Consider the following 15,734-nt stretch of genomic DNA (forward strand, 5'->3'; position numbering starts at 1 on the left):
ATCTGGGCAACAGAGTGAGACTCCAACTCAAAAAAAAAAAAAAAAAAAAGAAAAGATGTTGAATATTTTCAAATGCTTTTTTTGCATTTATTGAGATGATCATCTGATTTTTATCCTTCGTTCTGTTAATGTGGTGTATCACATTTACTGATTTGCAAATGTTTAACCATCCTTGCATCCCAGGGATAAATCCCACGTGATCATGGTTTATGATCTTTTTAAAGGGCTATTGAATTTGGTTTGTTAGTATTTTGTTGAGAATTTTTGCATCTGTATTCATCAGGGATATTGGCCTATCATTTTCTTTTCCTATAGTATCCTCGTCTGGCTTTTGTATCAGTGTAATACTGGCCTTGTAAAATGAATTTGGAAATGTTTCTTCCTCCTCAATTACTTGAAAGAATTTGAGAAGGATGGTTATGAATCCTTCTTTAAATGTTTGGTAGTATTATCTAGTGAAGCTATTTGGTCCTGGGCTATTCTCTGATGGGAGGTTTTTTTATTATTGATTCAGTCTCCTTATTGATTGTTGGTCTGTTCAAATGTTCTGTTTCTTTAAAATTAATGCTCTTGTTTCTAAATTTAATGAAAATTTATTTAGGATTTTGCATTTAGATATGATGTTGACTCTTGGTTTGAAGTAGATGTTCTTTATCATGTTAAAGAAGTGCACTCATTTTCTTAATTTACCAAGAATTGTTTTTTCTTCTTCTCTCTTCCTACCTTCTTCTCTTCCCCCTTCTTTCTCCACAACCCCATTTATTTCTCTTCTGGTGTGGATGTGACTTGCATAAAATGCCTTTCACACATCAATTGAGATGACAAGACTTTCTAACTTTGATCTATTGATAGGATGAGTTGTACTAAAAAGATTTCCTAATAGTTCACACCTTTGCATTCTTGGAACAAATCTTATATGATCCTATGCTAATATTTAATTTCCTTCTGGATTATATTTTCCAGTATTATATTCAGGATTCTTGTACTTGTATTTGTAAGATATTTCTGTAGGTTTCTCTGGGCTGTCTTTGACAGGTTTTGCTTTCAGAGTTACCAGTTTCATTAAATGAATTCTGCACCTTTTTTACTGACTTTTCTATAAGTGTTTAGAGAGTATTACCTGCCAATAGTAGACTTGTTAAAATTCTTCATCTGGGCCTGGCATCTCATTGGGCCTGGCACTGGTGGGGGGGCAGTTCTTTGACAACTTTCCTCTCACTTATTTTTTGGTTATTTACTTTTTCCAAATTTTTAAATATATTTTAAAATCAATTCTTTTAGTTTACATTTTTCTAGGGAAAAGTATTTATTTCCTCAAAATTTTAAGATTGGGATAAATCTTTTTTAGAATTCTTTTATAATACTAAAGTATATTTATCTATAACCTCCTTTCTCATTTCAAATGTTATATTTTCTCTCTTTTCTTTATTAGACTAAGCAGATATTTGTGTATCCATTGATTTTTTAATGTCCCAGCTTTTAGATTTATTAGTTAAGTTTACTTTTATTAAGCTGACTAATCCACTGAAAAATTCATTTCTTCTTTCTCCCTGCCTTGTTGTTGTTGTTTCCCTAGCTTCTTGGATTAAATATTTAGTTTAGTTGTTTTTAGCCTCTGTTATTTAATTTCAAAAGCATTTAGCACTATATGTTTTCCTCTGATAATGATTTAGGATGCTTCTGGTCCTTTTAATGTAGTATTCTCATGTCATTCATTTTGAATGTTCTATAATTGCTGTTTTGGTTTTCTCCTGTACTCAAAGTTATTTAGAATAGCCAAGCATGGTTTCTCACATTGTAACTTGGGCCTGTTGTCATAATCTTCTTTTTTCTTTCTACAGACATGTTCAGGGAAGAGTGGTAGTAGTTTGGGGAGAAAGAGGGGTGACGTGAAATTGTCAGCATACCTTCTTGCCCATGCAATTTCCCTCACCATATACTTCCCTGTCAGCTCTCATACCAGCCCTCAATGGCAGCAATAAGGAAGTTTTATATTTAAAAAGAAAATAGCCCCTTACCACATCATGGTTGAAGTCACCAGTTACATATCACTTAGATAGTTGTATCGTGACAGTGTGTGTGTTAAATAAATGCTTCTGGAGCAGATCAATGAAAAGAATAAATATTACTAGAATTATGAAAAAAAATCACCAAAAATGTCCTGCTCCCATAACCTGACCATGATGCTAAGCGATATCATTGTGCATTTTGGAAAACAAATCTTGAAAGAGAAAAACATGGTTGATCATTGCAGTTAAAATTGTTTTTTCAAGTCAAACTATATATTAAAGGGACCAAGGAAGTTCACATCTCATAATTACAGTAAAGTTACTTGCAAAGGGCTTGGTTCTGTAATACCAGTACTTCTAAATTATCACTTTTGCCCTCGGTTTGTCCATTTATCTTAGGGGCCTAAGACAGGCTACCCCCATTAGTCACATAAAGACACAGGGAGCTCTTTTCCCCAGGGGAACTCTCTGGTAATTTGCACTGATGCTCTGCAATTTATAGTTGACAATTTTTCCCCCAAGTTAGTTTGTCCAGTTTCCCTAGTCACCACACAGTCTGGGCGATGTGAAGATTCACCTGAGTCCATGAACTCTCCTTACTGTCTTTATATTGCAATCTTGATAGAAGCATAGTTTTGCTTAGCCCTGACTAGCTAAAAAACAAAAACAAACAAAAATCTAGTAGGTTTTTGTTACTCCTATAGCATTTGGGTGCTACACTATAAAGAAGAACATCATCATATGTGTCTTAGGATGAGGTTACATGTTTTCTATATTTACTAGCCAGTGCTGATAGCAATACGAATTGGGGTCAAGGAACTACTCAATTCAGGGGCTTCCAGAAAATCTTATGGAAATTTTGCATATTATTGTATTTCTGAAACTTAACCTCAAAACCTTCTTGTTAAGTTAAGGTAGTTAGTTGTACAATGCCACGAATCTGGGTTTTTATATCAGACAGCTCTATGTTTGAAATCTGCCTCCTGCTAGCTGTGTGACATTCTGCAAGCCACACAATGCTAGTACTACTGCTAGAACAACAAAACTATCAAACAGGTATTGAGTGGCTACTATACACTAGGCAGAGTTTTATACTTAGTGGTTTATGTTGTTTATACTGACTATCTCATTTAATTCTCATACAAACCTTGTGAGACAAGTACTATTATCACCTTATGAGTAAAAAGAAGAACTTAATTCTTCAAGTACACAGAGTTAGCATAGGATCTGGGGCAGGAACCCATTGTCCTATCTCCACATTACAAGCTTTTAGCCATAGTCAACTGCCCCCCTTAGCCTCAGTTGCCTAATCTGCAACGTTAAGTGCTAAAATAACTCTCTTTTAGGGTTGGCAGGAAGAGCAAGGATCAAGTTGTTAGGCTCAGTGCAGTCTCTGCATCTGAAACTGGTCATTCATTATCACTGCTGGTGGTGTTGCTATAATGTAATGTTAGTCAGTTTCTAACAGGAAGGAACCGCCTTCTTTGCACACATTTCTTTGAACAGAGCCCAAACCCTACTCACTTAGGAAAGGCTGGTAGAATCTCTACAGTTTCAGCAAGGAACAAGATCAACCAATGACTCAACACCCCAAATGTGACAGGTTTAAGCCTACCTAGATGTATAGACTCTCTAGTAATCTGCTGCTTATAATAAGATAGTTCTTTCCTTTGGAGCCATGGTTAATATAGGCATGTATCTAGGCCCACAGTCCAAAGTATAATTTGTGTCTTTTGCTTCTTCCCACAAAGAAAAGATCTTTCCAGCTGGTGGTTTAGTCTGTCATTCTATCTGGGATATTGCCCAGGCAACTTTGTGGAACTATCTGACCCTATAGCCAAAACCTACCCAAAATCTCTATGCAAAGCAGCCACATCCAAAGCAGCAATCTGGTTCAATGGTCCCTTCATAAACACTAACGACTAATTGAGAGCAGTGTTACAAAGCATCAGTAGCTACTTAACTGTGAGCACAAAGGCTAGATGTGTACATATTACAGGAACACATTTATACTCTAGAGAAACTTTGGGGCCAGACATCAAATATTTGGTAGCTATCAACCAAAGTCTCCCAGGCACCAGGAGATGATTGTGCAGAAAAGGCAGGACTTGCCAGATAGCTTTGAATCCTCAGAGGATAGTCAGCTGGCTGTCACCCAACGACCTCTCACCCAACAACATATGGACAGGCAGAGGATGTACAATGCTACATCCAGAGTTCTCCTGCTCACTGCCCTCCTGCCACGATGGGCTCCAACCATGGGTCATATGAAAAGCACTTAACTAGCATGTTGCACAATTATTTAAATACCTCCCAGGCTAAAATGTCCAGGTCTAAAGCAGGGTTTCTCAACATATGGACTTCAATCTGCCTATATCAGAATCATCTGGATATTTAATAGAAATGCAGACTCCTCTGCATATTTGTCTGTTTATTCGTTTATTGTTTGTCTTCTTTGCTAGCATGTAAGCCTTGGAGAGTAGAAGCTGTCCTGTTTACCCTGGTACTCCAGTTCCTATAACAGTGCTTGGCATATAATAAGTGCTCAATAAATGTTTATGGAATAATTAATTCCTGAACCCTATGCTGACCTACTGAATAAAAATCCCCAAGAATGGGGCCGAGGAATCTGCATTTTAAAAGGTACTTAAGTTATTGTTATGCACACCAAATTTGAAGAACCAGAGTTCTAAAGTTATTCAACCAATTCTAAGATAGACCAAAAGATGAAAGGTTTTGTCCATAGAGGTCCCCCACACTCACTGTCTGGTCAGACACTAAAGTAAACATATTAATATTCTTTGGTTAAACTCATCTTTCTAATTTTCTTTTCCTTCTAATATTTTTCAACAAATATTGGTCTACCACCTGTTGTATGTTGGGCTTTGGCTTCTTCTTAAGATGACAAAACAAATAAAGACACATTAGAGCGATACCCATCTCTTTCCAGGCTACCAAAATTGAACACTTGGAGTCAATGATTTGACAACCCATGCCCTCCTCCTGCTCGTGGCTCGCTGATAAAAGAATGAAACAGACTATATGCTCATTATTGTTTTCCTGGCAGGCTTGACGGACACCTCTGATTAATGAAAATCAGATATTATCTGAAAGTTTTATCTTATCTTAAAACCTTTCCAAATAGGTTTCCTATATGTTTGACCCCTTCAAGTTTGTTCTGGAAGCTTTGCATTTTATTTCCAGTTAAAACCCGGCCTTTTTTTTTTTACCAGCATTGGATCTTAGGTAGTTATTTCATCTCTCAGCCTGTTAGCCTATTTGAAAAATGAGAAGGTTCAACTAGAATCAGTTCTTAAACCACTTCCAATTCTAATGTACCCTAATCTCTGACTTCTCAGTGACATCTTACTGCCTTATCTTAACAAGATGCCCTAATGTGATCAGATGAGTGTCATGATTAGTGATATAATTAGTGATTATCAAACTAGAGTACTGAAAATTCTCTAAGGCAAGGTGTTTAGCTTGTGGAAAACTTTGGTAAAATTTGAGATTTGCAAAACAATTTCTAAGAATTCTCTCTCCCAATTTCCATGTTTACCTGCAAAAATACTGTGGCAATTATAATGTACTTAAATTTTATGTAAAAGATAAACATAATACCCAAATTTTCTCTGAAATTTGAACATATTTGTCTACATCAGGGCTGGAACAAAGTGCTTTAGTACAGCCTAATCTAGAAGAGGTTGAAAATCTCTGCTTTCAGGGAGGCCCCAGGCAAAGCTGTGACATGTAGGGAGGAATGTAAGGAGTGACATGCTCTCTAGGGTTTCTTTCTCCCAACACACCATTCTCCCTTCCATCCTTCTGTCTCACAGAAGTTCCCCCAAAGGTGGGCTGCTCTGAATCTGAGCCATATGTACCTATAAGATCCTTTCCAGCCTTACAAACTAATCATGAATAATTGTCCATTACTCTTGTCCTGGTAATTGCCTTTCTTTGGGAAACAGTGTCACCTAAATCTGTGATTCTCAATGCTTTGAGATTTAATGTCTGCTATACATTACAATTATGTTGTCACACCACCTTTATTAAACTGAAATAAAAATGATAGAAAATATCACTTCCCTACTCACTCTATAATGCCCAAATTATTTTTTTAATGAAGAAATGTTTAAGAAGTGATTTGTAATAAAATAACATATTTAAATGTGGAAAATCTTAGGTAAAACAACACTAGAAACTACAATGAAGTAATTCAATGCTTGTTGTGCATCTGAACTCACAGGAAAAGCTACAGATGTGCTGTTGAATTAGCGACAAGGACCAGAACCCCATTCGCTACTCACTAAATGTCGATAGCATTCTCCAACCACTTATTGTGATAATCACCTCTAACATAAGTTATTTTTCCGAGTAATCTCTTAGAAACCTAGATCAATGACTCTTCTGTGAAGTTTGGCCCTTTTAGCAACCTCGAGAAGTCTATTTTGGTTTAAAGAATATTTCACTGCCTCTAGTACCATGCAACTACTCTGTTTTTTGTCTGTTTTTTCCCCTCCAAACTCTAGAAATAGGAGTGTCACACTGCATAGAAAACAATCTCAACAATTAAAGCTAACACTTATTGAATGCTTACCATGTACCAAGCCCTTTTAAAATTCATTTTGAGCCAGGCACAGCAGTTCATGCCTGTAATCCCAGCATTTTGGGAGGCAGAGGTGAGAGAATTACCAGAGCCCGGGAGTTCAAGACCTACCTGGGCAACTTTGTAAGACTTCATCTCTACAATAAATAAATAAACAATTAATTGGCTGGGCATGGTGTACATGCCTGTGTTTCTAGCTACTTGAAAGTTTGAGGTGGCAGGATCTCCTGAACCCAGCAAGTTGAGGCTGTGGTGGTTGTGGGCATGCCACTGCACTCCCTAGGCAACAGAGTAAGACTCTGACTCAAAATAATAATAATAATAATAAAATTCATTTTAATTAATAACATTTAATCCTCATAACGCCATAAGGGAGACTATTTTCCAGGGATATTTGGCACAGGAAATTAAGTGATTTGATTAAGATTACACATCTAGCTTCTTGTAGAAATCAACTCCTCCAATTATCATAATAGTAAGCAAAGTACTATCTGTGTTTTTATTTTAGGAAACAAATTTTTGTAATGAAAGGGTGCTTATTTCTCTAATAACTTTCTATCTAACTGTTGGAAACTTGAGCCCATGAGATCCTGGCCTGCTTTATATTTTTAGCACTTGAAATGCAGCTTTTTGTCTTCATATTTTCATTCAAATGTTTCAGCATGGATTTTCTCTTCTTGATATTTCATCTAATATAAGATTGCAGGTCAATTCATTAAAATATCTGGAATAAAAAAAATGTAAGTTCTTCTTTCATTGCCAAATGTCTTGGTCCAAATCAGGTTTGTTTTAACTGAATTAAGAAAATGAACCCTTAAAAATAGGGTTCTGTATAGAGTAGAAAGACATTAAGGCTGTTCTATAGAGAACAACACAGTGTACTCAGGAGTCTCCAAAATGTGCCAGAAACTACAGTCATTCATCATTCAGGCAGGTAAATGCATTTCTTCTTGGAAACAGAGTTGTTTTAACTGAGCATTATTATCAATGGTTTAGGGTTATACTTTACCCTTATGTGGCTGCTTATATTATATAGACAACAAGGTAAATTACTCAAAGCAAATCTATAACATATGTAATATATATATATATGTGTGTGTGTGTGTGTGTGTGTGTGTGTGTGTGTGTGTTTTTTCCCCAGAGGGAAAATGATGCCATCTGATCTTGAAAGAAGGATCCTTGAAGTCAAACAGAAAGTAAGTTTCCTTAGGTAGCTTTATCCAGCATATGTTTTTATTTCCATTCACTTTTATTTTAAAAAGAGAATCTAAACTTCAATCTCCCATGTTTAATGAGAATATAGAATTCTGCATTCATCATTATTTATTTCTCTGAGTTAGAAACTGCTCAGAGCTGCCTTGGAAAAGTTAAAATTACTGAATTAATATTATATACAGAGACATTGTATGGGTTTCCAAAACATTTGTCTTCCTAGGTGTTGAGGGTTACCATTAAACACACACACATTAGAAAGATCTTTTTGCACAAATGGGAATATCAGAAAGCTGATGCAGCATATGTGAGTTACTATTGCATAGTTATTTGAAAGGGGCTGATTCTTTCCTATCTAGGTGCAAGCTGATATGATCATATTTTGCAGGAAGCAATTTAAAACCCTTTTTAAAAGTAACAAGTACTGAAGACCTGCCAAAGGTTCCCACAAAGCCCTAGAGAGTCAGTTACTTTCCCAGACGGTTCGTAAATTAGAAAGTTTGTTCTTAGAGCTGTTTATCTTTTAATAGATATAATCTACGGTTCCTGGTTTAACAACATGCACATGCATTTTATTATTGTAAACTCAGGAATAATTATCTCTTTTCATATGACACCACCACCCGTCCCCCACCGCCACCCCTTAAAGCAGCAGTTGTAAGTTTGCCTGGTTCTTGTACAGGTACTAGAACTGCATCTAGTAACATCAACTACAAGATTAAATCTTTGCTGCCACCTAAAGACTGACTCTGTAACATCATGTTCTGCAAACCAATGGGACGGAGTCCTTACAGAATTAGTGACTTGGTTAATTTTGTTTGTGGCATTCTGCCTTCTTCCAGCAACAGCCTGTTATGTCACTCTGTTTCCATTTAGCCATGGCTAGAGAGACTGAGGACTACTCAGATTGCTTTATCCCATGTGAGCCCTCCCCTCTGAGGTGCCAGATATATTATTTGGGCATTTTTCAATTAGAAATAATGGACTGGTCAGAGTTTCTTCTCTTCATTCTTCTACCTGGGGATTTGGTAAGCTCAGAGGCCCTGTTAGGAAGAAAGGAAACTAGATAGTGAGCAGAGGGAGTAACAGGGGCCAGAAAGTCTATCTGGAATATAAAAATGATTTGTGGACATCACTGACAACCTCTGGGTTCAGTGTAGCCTCCTCGGAGAAGCTGAATGTCTGTTCTCATAGGACACAGTCAAGGTCCACAGCATGCTCTGGAGAACTGAGATTCCAGAGAGTGAACAATGATTCATATCAGGCCCCAGGGTGTAAATAACCCTCTTCATGGTCCCCAGAATGCAGATGTGTGTGCTGGGGGAGAGCTTCATTATTTTTCGTCAGCTTTTAAAAAGAATCTTTGTCACCTCTGGGTTTCGGCACCCCCCCCAAAAAAAAAATCTTTAAACCCCTGTTTTACATTTTTTGGGTCTTCTTATTTGCATAGGGATTTGTTCCTTTCCTCGTGAGTGCCACGGCTGGAACCACTGTGTATGGAGCCTTTGACCCCCTCTTAGCCGTCGCTGACATCTGCAAAAAATATAAGATCTGGATGCATGTGGATGTAAGTATCTCTTAGGGACTGGCTGCTAGAATGTCCTTGCACATTTTTCATCTGGGGCTCATGGAAGGAAATTTGTTTTCTCTCTCTTTTTTTTTTTTTTTACTTGTTCAGATTATTTTCAAAATAGTGATATTTAAGCTTTTAAAGATAGCAGAGAAAAATTAGCATACAACTCACACGGTACATAACATGCACTAGAAACAGCCCGAGGCTGATTATGCCTTAATGATCCTGATTTGGTAATATTTTTATTTCTATGATTGGTACCCAAGCTGAGTACTCAGTTCTCAATTCATTAAACCATTGTATCCATGGAAGAATTCAGCGTGCATACACAGTCACACATATGCAGATCTTCCTCCCTTAAAAGAATGATCAAGAGGGTACAAAGGAGTTGCATGTATATAGGAAACCCTGAGGATAAAAACTCAAGCTCCAGTTAGGTATTCATATACAAGGGTGAACCCCCCAAAATATAAATGTCTTTTGGAAGGTGAGCCCCTTGTAGTACAGGCCTCCTTCACTAGGTAAGTTTCTAGGAACCCATCAGCATCAGTGTACCAGCTAGCATTGTTGTGAGAGTTGATTTGTGGAAGAAACGTTCCGAGTTGTGGCAAACAGGTAACTGGTTCTTCCACCACACAACACACCTGCCCACCCTGCGGTGAGTGTTCAGCAGGTTTTGACCAAAAATGGCATGACCCCCATGCCCCACCCTCCCTATCACCTGATTTCACGCTGGCAGTTTTTTTGGTTTCCCTGGATGAAACAAGTCCTCAAAGAGAAACGATTTGCTGATGTTGAAGAGGTGAAACAAAAAACAGCAGAAGCACAAAAAGGCATCAAAATTGACGAGTTCAAAAACCGTTTTGAGCAGTGGAAAAAGCATCTCGATAAGCATATTGCATCAAATGGAGAGTACTTTAAAGGTGACTGGAACTTAAAGAATAAATACACAATTGTTATAAGTAAATTCTGGTTTGGGGAGGTCCTTCCTTGTATATAGAAAGAAAAACAGACTTGACAACTTACTGGGAATGCAGACCAATTTCCTTAGCTTGGTCAGCTAAAAAGATAAATTATATTTGAGATGTTTTAACTCCAGGCCTTCTCCCACTAAACAATAATGGAGATGTGCCCACCAGAACATTTTCAAATGAAAACGTGTCAATTTCTTGAAGGATGAATGGAAAGAATTTAAGTCTAGATCAGTATTACTCAAAGTGTAGTTCAAAGATCAGTTGCCATAGGCAAACTGTTTGTTAATGACCTGTGATAAGATAAGAAGTTTGTGCCAAATCCTCACTAATCATAAACTAAGCACAATGTTTAGCTCAGCTGATATATTTTTTCTTTCTCAGTGGAAGAATTTATAAGTTGATATACATTATGGTGCAAGATTTTTATGTTGCTATGGGGCTACACTTCGAGTAGCATGGCCTTAGATCATTTTGGCTTTATAATAAGTACTCAGAACAAATTAATTCCTCTTCCTTTAGAAGCAGAAAACTTCTACAGACTAAGCTGGGTTCACTTCCATAATTCCAAATTTATCCTGCAGAGTGATTACCAATCTTGTTTTCCTTCCCTGATTCCCAGTGTGAATTGTTTATTAGGCTACCAGAGACCCCTTCTTGTTATACACAAAAACCCTGAGGAAAGATTAAACAACTCAGGTACCATCAGTGACTTGGATCTCAGAACTGGAAAGCCTGCTAGGTCTTGTTGGCTGATTCAAGAAGAGAACTACCTGAAAACTTTAAACATAATAATGTCTGTGTGTCCTGAACCAGCGGATGCTATGGCCTTTCCTCCAGGCTTTCTACTTAAATTAGAACTAGGGAATCTTTTAACCAGTTGTATTCATTTTTCTTTGAAACATATCAAACTTAACACTTATTCTTATTAGTTTTAAGGTTCATTGATTCATTCTTATTAGCTTTAACATTAAACAAGAAAAAAATTTAAATATTACACATTTGGAAGTAGGATAATTTTACAAAGTATAAAAGAACTGAAATTACAACAAAAAGGGGAAAAGTGACTGTATCATAGCAGGTGTTTTTTTTTTCCTTTAAAACTATCCCAGGTTGTTTTTACACACAGGTTAAGGAATGTTAACATTTTCAAATGAATCTCATCTTGACATTAAAGAAGATTACTATGCCAATTCAGATCTTCAGACTTGAATACAAATTGTTAAGGGATGTGTTCTAATTGCTCAGCTAACTGACTGATACAAATCTTTCCTGCTTGTAAATTTTTGGTGATTTTTTTGGACATAGAAATTATCCAAAATTAAATATCAGTTTTAAAAGGCGAGGGGAAGGGTAGCAAAGCTCCCTCTGAAATCATCCAGACTTGTCAAAAGGGTTTTCCCTGAAGCTTGGAAGTTGTTTCATGGTCTGCAGCCCATCTCCTCTACTTAGAACTATGGAGATCATGGGGTTTCTATGCTGAGAACTTGGGCTTTATCAGGACTCACAGTAGTGGTAGTGAGTTAGGGGGATCTTTCTCCATCTGGAGCATACTGGGAAAATGTGTTTGGCTCCTTACACCTATATAAATATAGGATAGAATCTGAGATTTTAGAAAGGCTTTCCATTAAAACTTTGAAGGTCTAGGGCCAGAAGAAGCCACCAACCTGCTATGCTGGGGACAAGGAGATCATTTTCACCTTATGAGACTCTTATCAATCTGGAAGACATCAAGCTATAGAAATCTAGGCGATGACAGTCTGCTACCTTTTTCCTCTTATGATCTTCTTTTTCAGGCAGCTTGGGGTGGTGGATTATTAATGTCCCGAAAACACAAGTGGAAACTAAGTGGCGTGGAGAGGTATGTTGTATTTTTCTTGTTAACAACATTTTATGTTGTTAAAAGCTAAATGTGAAAAGCAAATTACACTCAATTTCCAGGAACTCTCGGAATGCTGTTGAGCCCGCTCTATTCCGACCTGTGTTCCTTGCCATATGTGGTATAATACTTGTGACTATTATGTGAAAATAACAACAAAAAAATCAAATACCCCATCAAGTGACTCAGGTGGAATGTCTCTTAGACATAGAGATTCTGGGATCCAGCCACCAAAATTGTTTAAAACCTGCAGGCAGTCCACATTTTTGTAGGAAAAGACCCATAGCTATCATGTTCCATAAAAGGATAACATCTACTACTTAAAAAATCAATAAATACTTTTGCAAAACAGAAAATCACCTTGTAACTTATCCGTGTTGAAAGTTCAAGTTTGGGTCTAATATGGCTGGTAAGCTTAAAGAGAGGCATACCAGTGATTATCATTTCATGGTTTAATTCCCATAATAACCTTTCCTGACCTTTTCTCTGATTGATGCTGCACAGTACCTTTTATTTAGAGCCTACATAACAGACCATTGTGAAAAGCTGCAAAACACAAAGGAGTTAATATCTGATTGGCATAAAGTGTGTTCGGGTCCAAAGTGGGAGAAAAAAACAGAATGCAAAATATAGCTTCAGGCATTGGTTCTGAACTACATGCAAAGGAAGCCCAGTTCTCCCATCACAGCGAGGCAGGTCAGCCACAGCGGTGAGCTCTGACACTCCAGGCCACAAAGAGAGCCTGAATTCACCAATGGTTGCCAAATGCCCGCCATGTCCTGCCAAGCAGCCAAAGGCTGCCCAGGAAAAGCTTCATGCTGGCTCTGCTCCTAGACATCTTGGCACAATTTCTCTTCCAGGACAAGGAGAGACGATGATAGAATTCAGGAGCATTTGTCAGGACTGAGTATACAGGATGCCCAGGCCAGAACAGACATGCTGGGTGTGCTATATGACACCAGCCACTCACACAGAGAATCCATGCATGTGGAAAGAGGGGGTGGGGTTACTGGGGTGGAATCAAGGATACAGTGCTGAAACAGTAGCAAGAAGGCTGAGGCCAAGTCAGGGAAGACCAGCCAAGACCATGTCAGAGGGTCATGTCCTAAAGTCTCCCGGTCGGGGTCAGGTCTGGCCTGAGCACAGCTGGGTGAAGGCACTTGGAGCTGCCCAACCTCTGATTACCAAGACCCATTTAGATGTGGGCAGGTGAAGGCAGCCATATCTCCCTCCAGGAGTCAGACCGTTCCAGGCCTCTGCTCCTGGTCCCCTGGGGCTTCTGCCAGGCCTAATCCCTTCCCATCTTGAAGATGTGTATGAAACCAGAAGCTTAAGGAAGAGGCAATGAACTAAACAGGGAGAGAGAGACAAAAGTGGCGGGGAGGGGGGGTGGCGGAGAACGAGAACAACTTGGAAGGTGCCTGCTCACATAAACACAACAAAAATTAAAGTCTAGAGAGGTGGCCTATTTACAGTACTTTCTCTTCTTTGAGTTTCTTTCTGACTGGCACAAAAAGTAAGTGGCTGTTATTCTACCTTTGATGCCACCTGCGATTGCAAGTGCTGAGAAACCTGGAGCATCCTCCACTTGAAAGCTCACCCTGAGCCTTAGAAAAATAAACACCCACACATTTTTGTTCTAAAGACTATTATTTGAGAGCAAAGCTTAGAACATTCATCAGGGAACATAAAGTCCTCTCTTATTGCCACAATTCTTAAAACTGTATTGCAACTAAATCTTTCAAATGGAATGGCCAAATATGAAGTCCTAAAAATGAGGACCTGCCAGTGTTCCGCTTTGAGCAGAACCTCCTTGGCCATACATTTACCTGAGAGCAGCCATCAGACTGACTTATTAGCAAAAGACATACTTCCTTTGGTGAATAACGTTGTAGGATCAGTGGAAACTACTGGTGCATAATGTGAGAGGGCACAAGTTTAGGAAAGAAAGTTGACTCACTTGAGGAATGACTTTTTTCCAAACTTCACAAACCAAAGTTTAGAACTCACTCTAAACATAGGGGGAATTTATAGTTGATTCTTATCCCCAAACTCAGCAGTTCCTCAGTGGTCACAGGGGATCCTGAACACCATCGTCACAGCAAACTGGCACAAGCACCTGTAGCTCTCCTAGCATCCCTTTGAGGAACCAACCAAGTTCTCAGAAGACGGTTCTCTTCCTTGCTAGCACAATCAAAATGTCTAGAGGTGGTGAAAGGGCACTCCAAGAGCCCTGATACTCCGAAGCACACCTCTGTGCATTGTAAATGACTCTGGTGCTTACCTGTGATAATTCTTTGGGATACTCCACTCAAGGCTTTAAGGCCCAGTCGAAGGTGCCAGTGCAGCTTCTGCTACATCCCCAGTTGTCCTCCCTCCCACTCTGAGAAGCAGGGGTTCAGAATTTAATTCAACAGTTGCTGAACCTCTGTCATATGCAAGCCACAGCACTAGGCACTGCTTGGGCACAAAGATGAATATGACATGAAGCCTATCTTCAAGGAGTTTAGGGTCTAGTAAGGAAGACTGGCAATTGACAGTGGATTAAAATTCAAGGTGGAGGAAGTAAAGGCTCAAGAGATGGACAAGTGAGCTGATCTGAGAGCACAGAGAAAAAAATTATTTGTTCTAATCAGTGTTATTACAGGGAGGGTCTCCATGACACCGAGTGGGGGAGCGTTGGTGCTGAGCATCATGCGATGAGGGGTGCTTCGTCAGTCAGAAATGGAAAAAGAGGATTCAGGCTGAAGAGCACTGAAGATTAGGGACACAGAAGTTTGAAAGTACAGGGTCTTGGAGAAAGTTCGAAGGAGTTTGGTTGGCAAATGAGATGGGTTCATAGCAGTGACCAGGATGCTGGAAAAAAGTGCAGAAGTTCTGTCCAGTGACTCTCTGCCCAGGGTCTCCCACAGAGCCAGGTCAGAATGCCCCAGGGCTGTTTTCCACAGAGCATAGACCCCCAAGCGGGGAGTCACAGCTGTGTTTGCCACTGTTATGAGTGGAGAGCATTTTATTCCTCAGGTGGGGACAAACAGATGGACAGCCTCTGCTGTAGTGGCCACAGCAAGGTTTTGAGCAGATGAGTAAGATGATCTCGTCTGTGTTTGGGAATGATAATTCTGGATTAGAGAGGATGGATATGGGAGCTGGGGACTGACCAGAAGCTGTTAAACATTTAGGAATGTCTGGGGGAGAGAAGCTGAGGGTATGGGTGGCGCAGTAGCAGCAGGGAGGGAAATGAGTGCATGACCCCAAGAGAGGGGGAGGTGGAACTGCAAGGGATGGGGTCAGGAGAGGGGGGAAAAAAGGAAGGAAACTTCCCACAACACTGAGGTCTGGGGGCTGGATACCTGGGAGGAAAATGGTGCCAGGAACACAGACATAAAGGAGAAAGAACAGATTGGGAAGGATGAACAGTGGAGAGTTAATGAGTTCTTTCGGGGCCCACAGATTTAAGGTGCAAATAAGGGCACAAAGATATGTC

At 39.1% G+C, this 15,734-nt stretch overlaps 1 protein-coding gene across 2 annotated transcripts in view; it reads left to right on the forward strand.

Moving 5' to 3' along the window:
• Positions 1–15,734, forward strand: part of GAD2 (glutamate decarboxylase 2) — a 78,383-nt gene that overhangs the window by 37,871 nt on the left and 24,778 nt on the right. For both annotated transcript variants that reach the window (XM_008057163.2, XM_021711882.1), the window contains 3 exons: positions 7,757–7,811; positions 9,278–9,394; positions 12,168–12,232. In XM_008057163.2, coding sequence (XP_008055354.1) covers positions 7,757–7,811; positions 9,278–9,394; positions 12,168–12,232 — 237 coding nt within the window. The remainder of the gene's footprint in view (positions 1–7,756; positions 7,812–9,277; positions 9,395–12,167; positions 12,233–15,734) is intronic.

Source organism: Carlito syrichta, unplaced genomic scaffold (genome assembly GCF_000164805.1).
Source record: "Carlito syrichta isolate Samal-C Ts95f unplaced genomic scaffold, Tarsius_syrichta-2.0.1 Scaffold302821, whole genome shotgun sequence".
Classification (NCBI taxonomy): Eukaryota; Metazoa; Chordata; class Mammalia; order Primates; family Tarsiidae; genus Carlito; species Carlito syrichta.